The 18,211-nt window shown below is 39.8% G+C and overlaps 1 protein-coding gene across 1 annotated transcript in view; it reads right to left on the bottom strand.

Moving 5' to 3' along the window:
* Positions 1 to 4,442: 4,442 nt before the first annotated feature.
* Positions 4,443 to 18,211, bottom strand: part of LOC121293840 (netrin-1) — a 173,658-nt gene continuing 159,889 nt past the window's right edge. The window contains exon 7 of the mRNA XM_041217221.1: positions 4,443 to 6,771. Within this exon, the coding sequence (XP_041073155.1) occupies positions 6,443 to 6,771 (329 nt within the window). The 3' untranslated portion in view covers positions 4,443 to 6,442. The remainder of the gene's footprint in view (positions 6,772 to 18,211) is intronic.

The raw sequence follows: 18,211 nt of genomic DNA, 5'->3' as shown, positions 1-18,211 counted from the left end.
AGATTACCAGGAAGCAGTTTTTTTTTTAAGTGCATCCTTCTAATTTGCATCCCTCTAAATAACCTATTCTAGAAGCTAACAACTCATGCTAGAATTCCATGAACAATGGTGGCTCTCCAGTAGCTTAGCCAAATAACCAGTGATCATAAGGAAGGCTTGATACCAAAGACTGAAAGGGAGAATTGTTGTGGTCACAGTTTGTAGCAGCATAGTAACCATGTTATGTTTGAATGCAGTCATGATGTCATTATACAAAGCAAACAAAAAAATTCTCCCCCAAAGTGTTACTGTGTTTTATGATCATGTGGACCATTAGAGCCTAATCTGGCCCACACACATGCCTTTCCAGTAGGGGCTACTGGATGTCAACAACACCACCCCCACCACCAAGAACCACCATTTGTATGGGACCTTTACTGTAGAAAACATCCTGCAGCATTTTACAGAGGCATTAAGAAGAAAAAACGGATGCTAAGCCAAAGGAAAGAGGGCTATACAAATTCTTAGTCAATCTTAAAGGAGGACAGGAGATGGAAGGTTTAGGAAGGGAATTGTAGAGTGTGAGGTCTAGGCAGTTAAAAAAGTCTAAATACTTCAATCAATAAAATGTCAGCTGTACAGTTTTTTATTTGTTGTATATTTTGTGAAGTAATGGATTTTGCAGGATTTGTTTGAGACTGTAATGTAATTTTACGATTAAAGTGATGTTTTGTAAGCCATTCAAAATTCTCATTAGGATCTCTTAATTTTTTCCAATTTTATTCCCATTTTACTCAACTTTCATTACAGGCATTGACTTTTGCTGGAATATAGCACCCTAAGAACATAAGAAATAGGAACAGGATTAGACCATTTGGCCCCTTGAACCTGCTCCGTCATTCAATAAGATCATCGCTGATCTTCTTGTGTTTCGATTTCCACATTCCCATCTAACCCCGATAACCTTTGATTCCCTTGCCCAACAAGAATCTATCTACCTCTGCCTTAAAAATATTCAATGACCCCGCTTCCACCACCTTCTGAGGCAGATAGTTCCAAAGTCGCACAACCCTCAGGGGAAAAAATTCTCCTCATCTCTGTCTGAAAAGGGTGACCCCTATTTTTAAAACAGTGCCCACAAAAGGAAACATCCTTTCGACATCCATCTTGTCAAGGCCATTTAGGATCTTGTTTGCTCCGATCAAATCACCCCTCACTCTTCTAAAGTGGAAACAAGCCCAGTCTGTCCTACCTTTCCTCATAAGATAACTCACCCATTCCAGATATCAGTCTAGTAAACCTCCCTTTGAACCATCTCCAATGCATTTACATCCTTCCTTAAATAAGGAGACCAAAACTGCACACAGTATTCAAGGTGCGGTCTCACCAATGCCCTGTATAACTGAAGACTAACATCCTTACTTTTATGTTCAATCCCTCTTGTAATAAAGGATAGCATTCCATTAGCTGCCTTAATTACTTGCTGTACCTGCACACTAACTTTTTGTGACTCATGTACTAGAACATCTAGGCCTGAATTTTTCCCGTGTTAGGCGGGCTCAGTGGGAGGTGGTTGGAGAGCTGACCACTGCCCGCAATTGGCTCCGCACCATGATTTCACACAACAAATAAAAAACTGTACAGCTGACATTTTATTGATTGAAGTATTTAGACTTTTTTAACTGCCTATTAAAGCCTGCCCTGCGTAGATGATGAGCGGTAGCATTGAGCGCTACCTGTGCAGGCAGGGGGGAGGGGGAGGGAAAGCGGGTCTGGCATGCAGTTTGCTCATGCGTGCAAAAGAGCGCTTCAATCACCCTGAGGCATGAAGTGTTTTTTTAAAACAATAAATAAAGACATTAAAAACTTAATGATACATGTCCCCTCACATGACTGTGTCACATGAGATGGGATATGCTTTTAATTTCAAAAAAAAGTTTTTATTTAATTTGTAATACCCTTAGGAAACCTCATCTCGCTCGTGGATGTGGTTTCCTAAAAAATGTAAAAGCAAATTTCAAGTTAATTAGATCCTTAATGGCCTTAATAGGCCCTTCAATTATCGGCGGACACGCAGCCGACTCTGGTGCACACCTGCTGAACGAAATATCATGCGAGTGTGCGATGACATCAGGACGCACGCCCAACATCATCGCACATCATATTATGTTCCAGCGTGTTGGGCATGCGCCTGCATGCCGAAGGTAAAATTCAGGCCCTAGATCCCTCTGCACCTCAGAATTATGCAGCCGTTCTCCATTTAAGTAAAACTCTACTTTTTGGTTCTTCCTGCCAAGGCGAACAACTTCACACTTTCCCACATTAAACTCCATTTGCCAGATCTTTGCCCACTCACTCAACCCATCTGCAACCTCTTCATGTCCACTTCACAACATGCTTTCCTACCTATCTTTGTGTTATCTGTAAATTTAGCTACCATATCTTCATTCCCCTCATCTAAGCAATTGATGTAAATCATAAAAACCTGAGGCTCCAGCACAAATCCCTGTGGGACTCCACTCGTCACATCCTGCCAATCCAAAAAAGACCCATTTATGCATACTCTCTGCATTCTGCCAAGCCAGCCAATCTTCTATCCATGCTAATATGTTACCCACTACACTATATGCTTCTATTTTCTGTAATAATCTTTAATCGTACCTTATCAAATGCCTTCTGGAAAGCCAAGTACAGTACGTCTATAGGCTCCCCTTTATCCACTGTGCATGACACTCCTTCAAAAAACTCCAATAAATTGGTTAAACATGATTTTCATTTCACAAAACCATGCTGACTGTTTCTGATTGCCTTGAGCTCTTCTGAGTGACCATCCTTAATGATCGATTCTAACAACTTCCCCACAACAGACGTCAAGCTAAATGGCCTATAGTTTCCTGTTTTCTGCCTCCCTCCCTTCTTGAATAGAGGGGTTATATTTGCTACTTTCCAATCTGATGGAAGCTTTCTAGAATCTAGTGAATTTTGGAAAATTAACACCAGTGCATTGACTACCTAATTTGCCACCTCTTATAAGACCCTAGGATGTAGTCCATTGGGACCCAGAGACTTGCCAGTCTGCAGCTCCTTCAATTTGCTCAGTACCATTTCCCTAGTGATTTCAATTTCACCAGGCTCCTCTCTCCCTTTCACCTCCTGACTCGCAGCTGTTACTAGAATGTTTTTTGTATCCTGTATCGTGAACATAAGCAAAATATTTATAATTTCTTCTGACATTTTCTTATTTTATATACTATTAACTCCCCACTACCACTCTCTAGAGGACCAACACTCACTTTACTTATTCTTTTCCTTTTTAAATACCTGCAGAAACTCTTGCCATCCGTTTTTACATTTCTAGCTAGCTTCCCCCCATACTCTAATTTCTTTCACCTGATTAACTTTTTAGTCATTCTCTGCTGTTCTTTATATTCTGTCCAATCATCTGTCCTGCATATTTGTGGAGATGTATGCTTTTTCCATACTTTTGATGCTTTCCTTAACTCCTTTAGTTAACCACAGATGGTGGGCCCTCCCCTTAAAATGTTTCTTTATAATAGGAATGTACTTATTCTGAATACTCTGAAATACGCCCTTAAATGTTTGCGACTGCTTCTCTATTGATCGATCAGCAACCCAGAATCTCAACTGGCTAATCTTAACTTTTGAACTCGACATGGTCAGTGGGCTCCTCGTTTGTGAAGGGCATAGTTTTCCCAGCTGAAAACAGCTAACTCAGCTCAGAACAGGAATTGAAACAGGAGGGTTTTTTTTTTAACACATGTTAATCCACCAGGTGGTGGCAGCTTTAACAGCCCCCGCTGGCCCCCCCACCCCCCCCCCCACCCCCGTCATCTGTTAAGCGACATGCATCCCATGTTCTTTCATTGACAAATGCAATACTATATATCTCGGTGTAAAAGCAGCAATTGTAGGTCAAGCCTTCTATGAATATCCGCCATAGACCTCTGTATCTCTCAGCAGAATAGATTGTGTCCAAAAAAATTGCTTCCAGTTAATATTTATTTCTAATAATATTAAATAATATCACTATATGACCCAGGTAACATTTCTGTAAATGTGGTGCTTAATGCTTCATCTGAATTTTATTTTTAAAAAACTGAAAATTCTGTCTGGTACTGTCCTTTATGAATTGTACAGGGATGTGTTACAGAATGACAGCACATCTCTGGGTTCAGACAGTATTCATGAATTACTCAAGCTGCACTTGGTCTTTGATGTCATTTGAACCTTTTCACGTATCACTGCCTTTTAACACACTCTGGGGTATCAGTTGTCTTATGAACATAGCACAGAGAGAATTTTAATCTTTCGAAAGACCTAGATTGTGCAGTCTAGTTCTGTTGCTCACAGGATTCCATTTCTTTCACTTTTTTCAAAGTGGTTTGCACTTTTTGTATGTCCAAAATTCACATCAAGAATAATCCACAGCAAGTACGGTGCAGTATTGTTTACAAGACTTTATTCAACTGAATTCTGAATTTAATTCTATCAAGTGTGGGTGTTCAGCAGTTATAGTACATGTTCACATCTGGTTCAATTACAGCCATCTAACAACCAAAAAAAATCCACAAATTTTATGTGTAATTAAATATATTCATATATAATAATGATAATATATTAGTATGCATTGTAGGAAAACATTGCAAACTATGCAATGACCATAACTAAACAACATTTACAGTTCAACTTATTAACAGGTAAAAGCAGAGCCCGACAGGTCTGTGTAACAGGGGAAAGAGTCATAATAAAGTCTAAGTTAGCTGGAGTATGGCTGAACTGATATAAAAGTCTTTATCCAGAACTACATTACATCAATATAAACACACTTCCAATTATGTCAGTCTTATAGTCATCATACGCTAACTGCAACTGAGGTACCTTGATGATGTTTACCCTGTTACAAAACTTATTCATTTCTTTAGTACCTCTTATTTTTAGACTAAGAAATCAATTTTATGCAGTATCTTAAAGTGGTAATATGTGACTGGTTTAATGTTAGTTTCTTCTACCTTATATTTTTTAGTCTGCTGCTGTGATTGATTAGAGAATGAGCTGTGCACACTTGTTAACAGGGTCACAGCAAAGGCAAGGGTCATATGTGCGACCTGAGTTGGTTGCTTGATGGAGATACTGATCAGCAAGGTTGAGATGTCACCTTGCCCCAATGGAACTGAAATTGGTCACTGGAACAAGCAGTAAATCATTGCGTGTAATCATCTACACAGTTACAAAGAGATGTAGGTGTGAAGTTTGCTGTGTAGGTGATGGATCTGAACCAGCAGGCCTGTCGGGTGTGGGAAGAGGAATCAGGTACATCCCCTTGTTGTATTTTTAACAAAAAAGTTATATTTCCAGTCGAGAGTACTTTCAAATCTATCCAAGACTTTTAATGAAGTACTAACTATACAAATAGAAACTTGAATGAATTTGACTATATGTTAAGGTTTTGAAGAGGGATACAAGAACCAAGTGTCAGTGAATTTACTTTTTTTTCTGTTCTTGTGCAGTGATTCTGTGAACCTGTAACAGAATTCATTTGAAAAGAAAATATAGCTTTATTTCAGTAACTTTATACTGAAAGGGTTTTTTTTCTATTTAAAGATTTATTTTTATGTATTAATTTGATTGAGGCTGTTTTGCTGCCGGTCTTTCTGGAGATCGTGAGTGAATTCAACTTACCACAATTCATCTATAAAATAGGTGCACAACAAGCTTGGAGAATTTATCAGAGGGGCGTAATCCATTAATCTTGGGAGAAGAATGTTGTATCCTGTGTAGTAAGCAGAGCAATCACCAGCCAATAATTGAGGAAACACCAGTGAACTTAACAAGTGTGAGATGAATGTCGGTATGAAGTGAAAGCAAACAAGGTGTTGTTATGGCACTTTGAAGGCTTTTTAAGTATTTTTTTCTCTGTCTCTGAAAATATTATAGTATGGAATATAATTTCCACATTGATTGCCAAAGGCTGCAGTCTTGGCAGATCTGCTTACAATGTAGCACTAAGTATTGTGCCGGATGTAAACTGGGCTGGGGAGGAAGAGTCCAACTGAAACATTTTGGGTTAACTACACAGCTAAAAAGTTAACAGCTTAAGTTGGGATCAAACCAATCTTGGCATGACTCCCAGCAATTGTCCAATATCATCAGTTTGAGATGTTGTGCCCCTTTAACAAAACTCATACTGCTTTATGCAGAGAAGAGCAACTGTGAAAGGATTTTGGTTGTGAAACAAATGCCCTTCATTTCAGAACATTTGGAGCTGTTATGTAAAGAGTAGTCCATCTTTTTTTATATTCTTGTTTATTTTTGAATTTGAAATCAGCATTAGGTGCAAACTTGGCAATTCCAAAATCCCAAACTGCTAGATGAGTTCCTTCACAAGTTCCTAATTTTATCCTAACATCGGTTCCTGCTCACAGTCAAGCAGCACAGTCTCTCTTTATGCCTTCTTGCACTTGCCTTTCTTCTCCCTCTGTTGGAACTTTCGCAGCCTCCTTGCCCACGTGTCCCTCCATTGTATCACCAAGCTGGTTTTGTTTGCTACAACCCCATTCTGGTCAGGAGAGTCCTCATCGTTGCCCAAGAGCAGGTACTTCTTCCCCGTTTTTATTTTTGGGCATTTGCAGGCAACATCCTTTGAGCGGACCCAGAGGAATTGGTCTCCACGCCTTATCCGTTTTACCCCTTGTTTGTAGACCGATATGATATTCACTGTAAACTTCCACCATTCACCAGCTTTCTCTGCCTTCAAGATGTGAGCTTGAACAGCTGTAATAACAAAGAACGGAACAGAAGAATATTTAAGCTCTCCTACACATTAAAAATTACATTGAGTAAATTCTTCACACCTCAAATGCAGCTAAAAGCCCTGAGCTTTAACCCCAGTTATTTAGATGACCACTCATTATTATCATAGTAACACTTTCCATAGTATATGGGGCAGGGAAGATGCAGCGAGTCTCGGGGCTGTGAAATAAACTTGATAAGGGAAACTGATTAAATGTTTGACAGAGGCTATAATTGAAACCTTAGAAACCAATTTTCTTCCCTAGTCCAAGTACAAGAAGTTTAATCTGACATGGTAGTGAATGATTCTTGATCAACACAGTAAAAATGGTGAAACAAGGAAAGAAAGGGGAGAAAACTGATCGTACTTCAGAATATCTGCAATGCTACTGCTCCAAAGGTTAAGAACGGTTAAACTGGAAGCTAATTAGAAAGCCTAGAATAAGTGATTGTTTATATCTAAGAAAATTTACTGTGTGCTGTTAGTTGTCAAACAGTAGTTCATAATGCGCTTACATTCCTTTAGCTGCACATGTGAGAACCATAAAGCAGATTTCAATGGCAGTTTGTCACTGTCCGCGCTCTCTGCTGCCCTGGTCATTTGCCTTTGTGTCACACATTCTTACTCTCTTTGCCTGTCGTTCAACATTCTAAACTCTCTTTTCTTCCCTTCTAAACAATACCAGCTAAGGGTATTCCATTCACATTGAGTTATGGCAAGTGAACATTAATATGAAATAAAAACTTTATAGATTGCCATGCAGTGTGCCTTGTTGCTGTGAAACATGTTTAACTATATTTTATGATTAAATTAAAACTACATAGACTGCTTAGTCCAGCCAGAAGCATCTAATGTTAAGTCCATTCTTTGCAACTGCTGTAAATTGTTTCTGGTTTAGCACCAACCTAGTGAGTACTTCTACCTAGAGTACTCATGACATGTCAATGCATTGTGCTGAATTTTTAATATCATTCTGCTCATTTAGAGATTTTCTGAAGCAGTGTATTTAAAAATTACATGTACAAATAATTGTGATTATTTTCTGTTGACTTCAGTTTTTTCTGGCTATTTTTGTTGAATTTTCATCATTTTTATGTCAAATAATCAACAGCAATATCTTCATCAGAGGGCTGTTCTTGAGGAATTTCAGAACCCATGGATAAAATGCAGTGATTTAACATCAGTGGAAACGGTACAACCCACTTTGCTTCAGCATTCTTCTGTTTAGTGGAGCAATTCATTCAAAACAGTTTCTGTTCACATAAAAATTAGAAATACAAATAATAAGGTTGTCATTTTTCCTTTTAAAATATGGGTGTATTTCATTACACAAGCTGTGTTTGCTGGTTAAATACATTAAACACAAGGTAGAATTTCATATTTTTCAATAGCTACATAATCAAACTGTATGAGTCTTTGCTTTAAGATAAGTAGAATGAGACAGCTAGAGTATGTTTTCTTCTTCAAAAAATTTAAGGGAAAGACAAAGAAATTTGCATGGTCTTCTGTACAAATCTACCCTAATGGCCGACATCAGAAGTTTGTGGCAGTAAAATTAAGCACTCTTCTTGAGTAATCCAGCCAAAAATCAGTGCACCTTCCCTGTTGACTGTGACTCCACCAATCTGTTGTTTGGGGAATGGGTCAAGATGTGTGGATACATCTGGAGCAGACCTAATAGTCTTTTCCCATTTTCTTTTTGTCATTCATATTACTGTCTATGAAGGAAATTTCTAGTCAAGACAAATTGTGATAGGTGCAGCTTACCCCAGCACTGATTTGAGAAATTGGTGTTGGGAAATCCCAGTCACTACTAGGAGGAATGGACTGCACTCAGAGGGTTAATGCTGAGAGTTTGAGATCATTCCAACTGCTTTTGTTAATTCACGCCTGAATGTTTCTCTGGTGCTGTAAAAGACTACCACACACCAGTGTACATGCCATCCTTCTGAAAGAGTACTGTGAGCCCTTCCACTGTTTTTAATTATGATATGTGGCATCATGAAAACAGAACTGCTTCTGACTGATTCAATTGTGCCTCAGTGTTTGACTCATTGTTGTGGAAAGCAGCGAGGAAGCAGTTCCTCAAACAATTGACCTTTTTCTACTGAGAAGAAAAGGAAATCTGCCTAATGCAGGCGGCGACCAAGGAGCAGAGGAAGCTGGGAAAATGCATTTGGCAGAACTGAAACAGCAGAAGCAATATCATTTTCTACAAGTCTGTTTGGAACGTTCATCGATCTGGAAGTATTCAGTGTCAGGGTACAGGAATGAATAACATTCTGTTATGAAAATAAGAATATTTCTTATCAAGAGAAAAGTTTCTAGACATCCCTTATTACGGTTCTTTTCTGAAAACAAGGCTGAGTTGTTTGACCTAAGTTGCTCTTTGGCACTTTGGAGGAAAAGGATCCTATAAAATATGATGATGGAACCACCCACAAGTCACACTCTGAACGTTTAGATTCTGATAGTTCACCCCCTTCATCACACCCTCGATCTATTATTGGGAAAGGAAGTTAACCACCAAACGGAAACTCAGCCATGACTTTCACAGCTGTAGGAAGCATCTGATGTAATTACAACTCAACCCTCACTCTGTATCTATAATGTAACTGAGCAGAATGAGTTGTCAGTGGAAGTATTCTTAGGGCAGAATTTTCTGCCTGTCAGGCAGGCGGTACGGCAGTGAGGGCGGGCAGGTGGGCGGGTGGGCACCACCATTTTATGCCAATTAAGGCCCACCCAGCATCATGCGTACCTGGAAGCGCAGAGCACTCCCTGTGCGGGTGGTGGGGGGGGGGGGGGGGGGGGGGGGTGGCGGGTGGCAGTTTACCTGTGTTGGGAGTGTGCACGTACGTGAAAGAGCACAGAAACCTCCTCGAGGCACGGAGCTGCCTCAGGGAGATTAATTTGAGTGTGAAAAACTGAAAAAAAGATTTTAAAAAAATATTCGGACATGTGCCCTCATGTGAAACTGTCTCATGAGCTGAGACATGTGCATTAATTTCAATATAAAAAAAATTTCAAAATTTAAAATCATTCATGAAATCTCATCCCGCCCATGGATGAGGTTCCATGAAAAGCGCAAAGGCCACCTGGGCTCTTCACCTGCCCATCAACCGTTGGATGGGCAGCTCCATTAATTATTTAAATTGACAGTTAAACGGCCTTAACAGGCCTTTGACAGTTCGGCAGGCGTGCACCCAAGTCAGCTGCGCGTCTGCCGAACTGAAAAGTCTGAATGAGGTGCTGTGACGTCGGGATGAACGCCCAACATCACCACACGTCATTTTACACCTCGGCAAGTGGGCACCGCCCCCGCTCACCGAGCCGAAGATTCAGCCCTTGGATTCCGAGTGGGAACTAGAACAAGAGTTAACTTTTAAGTTATTAGTAGATTTCAATTTGACTTGAGCATGTTATGGTTTCATCCATGGCTAATAGTAATTTTCAGCCTCGTGAAAAGTACTACAATCTGAATAACTTTCAAGATGCTATATTATTGCTGTTCTAATCTGTAGTTAAAATATTTTCTCATCTTACAAAGATGTACAGAAGGAGCTCCGTGGAAAGTACCAAGCATAATGAAAGACAAAAGAAACCGGTTAACAACATTGAAGAAAATGGTCAATTGCATGTGTGAAAATTTAGTGTCCAGAGGGCATCATTAGTGAAATGGCCAGACAAGTAGGGGTTGAATAAAGACAAAATGCTGCATATGCTGGAAATCTGAAACAAAAACAAAAAGTGCTGGAAAAACTCAGCAGGTCTGACAGCATCTGTGGAGAGAAAGACAGAGTTAACATTGAGTCCGTATGACTCTTCTTCAGAGAGGAGAAGGAGTTGAAATTTGATGCAGAGAAGTGTGAATTTTCTCCTTAGAGAAGAGAAGGTTGAGAGGAGATTTGATAGAGATGTTCAAAATCATGGGATTCAGTGATGGTAATGCCATTGAACATCAAGGGGCGATGGTCGATGGACCCCTTGCAAATGGAAAGTTGGCTCAAGTGGTGTTCCACAGGGCTCAGTGTTGGGACCCTTGCTGTTTGTGTTATATATTAACGATTTGGAAGTGAACGTGGGGGGCACCATTGGGAAATTTGCAGATGAACAAAGATTTGCGAAATACTGGATAGTTTAGAGGATAGCCATAATCTCCAAAACGATATAGTTGGGTTGGTGGAGTGGGCAGTAAAGTGGCAGGTGGATTTTAACATAGAGAAGTGTGAGGTCATCCATTTAGGGGGGTCAAACAGTTACAGGGATTACACAATAAATGGGAATATGCTAAGAGGGGTAGATGAAGTGAGAGATCTTGGCGTACAAGTACACAGGTCCCTGAAGGCAGCAGTTCAAGTAGACAAGGTTGTAAAGAAGGCATATGGAATGCTCTCCTTCATTGGCAGAGGTGTAGAATATAAAAGTAAGGGTATAATGTTTGAATTGTATAAAACACTGGTGAGGCCACAACTGGAGTATTGTGTGCAGTTCTGGTCACCACATTACAGGAAGGCTGTAATAGCTCTGGAGACAGTGCAGAGGAGATTTACAAGAATGTTGTTCTGTTGAAGAGTCATACGGAGTTGAAATGTTAACTGTATTCCTCTACGCAGATGCTGTCAGACCTGCTGAGTTTTTCCAGGTATCTTTATTTTTGTCTTTGTTTTGGATTTCCAGCATCCGTAGTTTTTTGCTTTTATATTGCAAGAATGTTGCCAGGGTTAGAAAAGTGTAGCTATGAGGAGAGATTGGATAGGCTGGGGTTATTTTCCTTAGAACAAAGAAGGCTGAAAGGTGACTTGATTGAGGTGTTCAAAATTATGAGGGGAATAGATAGAGTGGACAGGATAAATTTGTTTCCCTTGGTGGAGAACTCTAGAACCAGGGGGCATAGATTCAAGATAAGTGGCAGAAGGTGTAGGGAGGACACGAGGAAGAACTTTTTTACGCAGAGGGTAGTGGGAGTCTGGAATTTGCTGCCCAAGTGGTGGTAGAGGCAGAAACTCTAAACTCTTTTGAAAAGTACTTGGATCCGCACCTTAATTGCTGTAAGCTGCAGGGCTATGGGCCGGGTGCAGGAAGGAGGGATTAAAAAGGACACCTGGGTGTCCTCGGGCTGGCATGGACAAGATGGGCCGAATGGCCTCCTTCGGTGCTGTAACTTTTCTATGGTTCTATGAGTGGCCTCGACAGAGTAGATAGGAGAAACTGTTCCCATTGATGGAAGGACCGAGAACCAGAGGGCACAGGTTGAAGCTAATTAACCAAGAAGCAATGCAGACGTGAGGAAAAATATTTTCACACAGTGAGTGGTTAGGATCGGGAATGCACTGCTGAAGGGTTTGGTGAAGACAGGATCAATTGAGGTTTTCAAAAGGGAATTGGATCATTATTTGAAAAAGAAAAATTTGCAGGATTATGGGGAAAATGCAGGGGAGAGGCACTGGATGAATTGCTGCTTCAGAGGGCCAGCACAGATACAATAGGCCAAATGGCCTTCTGTGTTGTAACCATTCTATATTCTTAGTGCATGGATTTCAGCCACAGTGCATTGGTAGCCTGCCTGATCCTAGCAGGGAAGATTTGACCTTGTGCACTTCCTACCATCTGATCATCATGTGATACCAATGACAATGAAGCAGGGGTATGTGACCCAGACTGTCCTATGCTGATGACAGAAAAAAGGAGCATAAAAGTAAATATATAAATTCTAAAACCTTTCATTCCTGAGGGGTAATGGTGCTTGGAGATAGAAAATAAATGAGCTAAAAGTAGATTGGGAAAAGCGGATGTGAAGTAAGAATGAGGTAGACAAAACTTATTAAAAGGACAAGACTAATACAATATAGTAACATAAAAACAAGCTACTGTTTTACCAAGAATGTCCTATATTTCCACTGAGTAATGTCCAATCTGTACAAGAGCATTATTTTTTAAGTTAATAAAATCAAATGTGGGTTTGTTGCTGAGTACTCTCCCCAGTGGTATATAATAGCACTTGCGGCTATCAATCATATCACCAGTGTTCAGTGCACTTGCTATGGTTCTATATAATATAATGGAAGATTGTATCATTTTGGAAAGGCAAAGCTAAAGCAATTTGTTAATTTAGATTTTGGATAATGGACTAATGGATCAGCTACTGACTGCTGAAGAGCCAAGGGCAGAATTTTACGGCCCTGTCATGGTGGGCCATTCAAAACTCCCTTGACTTCGGCAGGACCGGAAAATCCCACCAGAGGGAGGGGCTGTAAAATTCCTCCCCAGGTGAATCAGTACACACTGATGTCATTTTAAAAATTATTTCACAGGATATGGGTGTCGCTGGCTAAGCCAGCATTTGTTGCCGATCCCTAATTGCCCTTGAGAAGGTGGTGGTGAGTTGCCTTCTTGAACTGCTGCAGTCCATGTGTGTAGGTACACCCACCGTGCTGTTAAAGGAGGGAGTTCCAGGATTTTAACCCAGCGACAGTGAAAGAACAGCGATATATTTCCAAGGCGCCTGGCTTGAAGGGGAACTTGCAGGTTGTGGTGTTAGATATTAAACTGTTGTCAGGTCTAACATTTCACATTGAAGGGGAGTTTCTTCTTTAAAGGCCAGTCTACATTTCAAACTTTGCCTGCTTTATTGTTTGAGACATTATTCTACAAAAATATTGTAATCAAAATTTAACATTATGCTCACTAACATGTATTACTTTGAATTTGCCAAGAAAATTAAGATCCAAAACTGAAATGTAACTTCCAAGACTTAAAAATTACCAACACTTATCATAAAGGATAGTTTAAAAATATGTTTGCAGCAATTCTCTCATTTATTTCTTACCTGGGAAATCATCCTGATTTACATTCAAAAATCAGTACTGTGATTCTTTATGTTTGAAGCATTGTACAATCCAGTTAGTTCAGTTTATTTTGAGTCAAGTTCTTTTCTTACCTGCTTTTCCTTGCACCATCAGTTAAAATTGCTGTTTAGTCACTGCCACCTAGTTTCAAAGCAATTGCCTGACAAGATTATGATTACCCCAAAATATAACCCAGTTATTAATGAAACCCTTTCCTTGCTTACTGTATCATTGCCTCAAAGACTTGTTGAGAATCATTCTCAGGAAATTAGGTTAACACCACATTTGGTTCCCTCTCATGAAATTGTTTCACTGTACTTTTAAAAATACCTTTCAACACAACCATTATATTCATATCCCAATGTAACAGCTCATCTAGCTTTTATCCTGCCTCTTTCAAAAGCAATTGCTTTTTGCCTTACCAATCATTTGATTCTCTGTATTTTTTTCCTTAAACTTCCTGCACACTACCTACCTTATATCTAGATCTTGCACCACTTTTCTTTCACTTTATTTCTCAAATTCCTGAGTTGCTTCCTCAGCTCCCTTCTCGCTGACTATCATTTCCATTCCCTCAGCCTAATTTCCCCCTCTTCAACTGATCATGGTGACAATTGTCTTTGTTTCTCAGAACCTATCCTGTTGTCCATCTTGTTTCTTTTTTTCCCATCCTGCATGGTTTTCCACTCTTGCATACCATCAATGTCCTTTCCATGTCCCTAAATAACTCCCCATTTGGTCAGTACCAACGAGTAACAATGTCGTGTATTATAAAAAGTCTTTAAACTTACTGTGTCTGTTAGAGTGGGTTGAAGTAACACCCTGGTTCTTAAGCAAAAGTTATCTAATGGTTTACAAAGCCACTTAAGAACCAAAAAACTGTTTAGAAGTACTTTTGCCCACTTTAACTACAACAAATAGTCTGTTATTTATTCATCCAGCATGGGGTCCTGCTCAAATGTCTCTGCCAATAATGCTCAGAGGAGATGATTGTGACGTTTGTGAATAACCCAGAATAACTCTCTGTAGGCAAGCAGTTGAAGTCTCTTGCCAGTGACACTGCTAAGGCCAGAAACAATCTGTACTAGTCTTTCTATGTCCTCCTGAATTCTGTTACTATCCTCTTCATTGTTTGCTACATTTGAATTTTCTATCATTGCAAATTTTGAAATTCTGCCCTCTGTACTCAAGTTCAGCATGTTTTATTAATATATATCAAAAAGAGCATTGATCCCAATACCAACCTCTGGGGAACACCACTCTATATTTCACTCACTCCAGTCTGAAAAACAACCATTCACCACTACCTTCTCCTTTTTGCTCTTTAGTCAATTTTGCATCCATGCTGCCACTGTCCCTATAATTCCATGGGTTTTATTTCGCTAACAGGTCAATTATATGTGGTACTTTGTTAAATACCCTTTGAAGGCCCATATACACAACATCAACCACAGTACCCTCAAACCTCTCCGTTCCTTCATGAAACAACTCAATCAAGTTAGTCAACACAATTTAGTTTTATCAAATCTGTGCTGACTTTCTTTTATCAGCTCATAATTTTCCAAATTCTAATTAATTTTGTCACTGATAATAGTCTCTAAAAATTCCTCACCATCGCCGCCAGGCTGATTGACCTGTATTTGTCAGCTGTATTGTATCCCTCTCACCTTTTTTAAATAGGAGCAGAACATTTGCAATCCTCCAATCCTCTTGCATCAGCTGTTGGCCTCATTGAAGTTAGCCTTCCTCCAGTTAAGTATTTTTATGCTTGATTGTTTTTGACATTCTAATATCTTTGAGGGATGATGGGAATGCAGCCTCAGAACTTTGGTGAGGTCAGATGAGATCATCTGCTACATTTCCTTTGATGGCTGAACAAGCGGATTCTGGAAAGGCAAAGTCAGCCACAAGTGCCACACATGAAGTTGTCCCTTGCCAGTGGTGCAGGATGATTGCTGCTGACACGTTGATTCCAGGCCAGGGTTGATGTCTGCTTTGGAGCTTCTGAAACCATATGTCGTTGTGTTGGCGAATTCCAGAGCTGATGTTGCCATTTGCACGATCGTCAGCCAGAGTTTCCCATTTGTCATAATTGATGTTGAGGGCCTTCTTATCTCTTTCGACATCCTTGGAACAGAGCTTTAGGCACCTGCCAGTCTCTTGACGTGGGCTGCCTCTCCGTATTGTACATCATTGGGATTGCGGGCATCTTCCATCCTGTGCACATGCCCAAGTCAGCAAAGCCTTCTTTGCTTGATTAGCACTAGGATGCTTGACATGAAAGGACTGCTTCATTGGTGATTGTGATGCCGAGGATGTGTCATAGACACCAGAGATGTTTATCCTTTTCTATAACTATTTGGAACCTGATATAATGATGACTGCTCTCCAAATGTTCTCCCATTGAAACAAGCTCCACTTGCCTCACTTACTTACCAAAACAAGGTCCAATATTGCTTTCTTCCTCACTGGGTTGGAAATGCACAGATCAGGAAAAAATTGTCTTGTATGCATTTCAGGAATTCCTCCCCCTCTTTGCCCTTTACACTGTTACTATCCCAGTCTAGTCTAATGAAGTCCCTCATTGAAGAAAACACCATCAAACAAAGGCAGTTTCAATCACCCTCAGTTATCTTCTAGTCTTTCCACTGAAGTGACCTTAAGCATTGGCTTATTGTCTCTGTTTGAATGCCTTTAGCTGCCCACAGTAGGGTTTCAGCTACAGGCCAGTATAAAGTAAGCACTGCATTACAAAGGGGAGCTCTGAGAACTGAACGCAGCATTATACATGAGCTTTATGCAAAAAACAGTGCATTACAAAGGAACATTTTACTTAAACCCTGTTTATACCTTTATTCCCTTTGAATCACCTTCAGCTTGGGTCAGGACTCCTAAACTTTATACAGATTGCTGCCTCAGGAGGTATTAAATTATATGTTCAACATATCCACACATCTTCAATTACCTCTGAAATTAGCAGGAATTTTTTTTTATCAGCTCTGTTGTATTCAGTAAATCTGAAAGGCAGTGGTACAAAAGTACCCTGAAATCTGATCATATTAAATAAAACTACTTAGATTATAGTTGTCCAATTACTGTGATTATCTTGTACTTTCATAACAACTGTGAAGTTACATCAGAAGTGAAAACGCCTTAATAATCTCCAAGTTAATTTCTTTTGCTGATAGAGATAAACATAGCAGATCGGTCAGCATCTGAAAATCAATAACAGATTAAGTTTTCAACTGTGACCCTTCATTAGAATTATTTGAACTGTCTCACTGCTTACTACATAGAATACTCATATTACTCAGCTAAAGAGATCAGGGTTAATCCCCGATCTATAACTCGTGAATTGTCTTTGGTCAAGGGAATGGAAATTCAACTAAATTTCCTGGCCCTGATTACAGACTAATGATTTCAGCAGGAAAGTATAACTGCGTTTGTGGACAATGGGTGACAATAAGATCAGGTTTGGCCTTTCTGGTTCCAAGGGTTGAACAGACTGCTAAGCTTACTGACATAAGAATATAAGAAATAGGAATATAAGAAAGAGTAGACCATATAGCCCCTCTAGTCTTCTCTAACATTCAGTAAGACCATGGGTGATTTTCTACCTCAACTCCGCTTTCCCACCTGCCCTACCCATAATCCCTTGATTCTCTGAGAGATCAAAAATCTATCAATCTCAGTCTTGAATATACTCACCAATGGAGAATCCCCAACTCGCTGGAGTAGACAATTCCAAAGGTTAACAACCCTCTAAGTGAAGAAATTTCTATTCATTTTAGTCCTAAGTGATTAACTCCTCCTCCTGAGGCTGTGCCACGTCTTCTAGATTCCCCAGCCTGAAGAGACAACCAGTCAACATCCACCCTGTCAAGCCCTTTCAATTTCTTGAATGTTCCAATGAGATCACCTCTCATTCTTCTAAACCTCTGACAATAAAGGCCCAATTTACTCAAGCTGTCATCTGACAACTACCATCTCATCCCAGGAACCAATCTAGTGAATGTTTGCTGTACTGCCTGTGAGGCAAACATATCCTTCCTCAGATATGGACACAGCACTCCAGATGTGGTCTCACCAAAACCCTATACAATTGTAGAAAGACTTCCTTATTATTGTGCTCCAATCCCCTTCAATAAAGGCCAACTTGCAATTTGCCTTCCTAATTGCTTGCTGTACCTGCATGCTAACTTTCTGTGTTTCTTGTATAAGTATACCTAAATGTCTCTGAACGTCACTGTTTAAAAGTTTCATGCCTTTTAAAAAATATTGTTTTTCTAGTCTTAGTACCAAAGTAGTATGTCATAAATGATCAGCTGTCCTTTTTTACTAACAGGTAGCTTGGTGTTCATTCTTGATCATGCACAACTTCCCACATTATATTCCCATCTGCCAATTTGCTGCCTACTCACTTAACCTGTCTATACCTCTTTGTGTTCTCCTCACAGCTTACATTTCTACTTAATTTAGTATCATCAGAAAACTTAGATACATTACCCTCTGTCTTTTCATCTAAGTCATAGAAATTGTAAATCACTAAAGCTCCAGCACTAATCCTTGTGGC

The sequence above is a fragment of the Carcharodon carcharias genome, chromosome 22 (genome assembly GCF_017639515.1).
Source record: "Carcharodon carcharias isolate sCarCar2 chromosome 22, sCarCar2.pri, whole genome shotgun sequence".
Classification (NCBI taxonomy): Eukaryota; Metazoa; Chordata; class Chondrichthyes; order Lamniformes; family Lamnidae; genus Carcharodon; species Carcharodon carcharias.
Note: the sequence above shows the minus strand (reverse complement) of the source record. Positions and strands in the feature narration are given on the sequence as shown.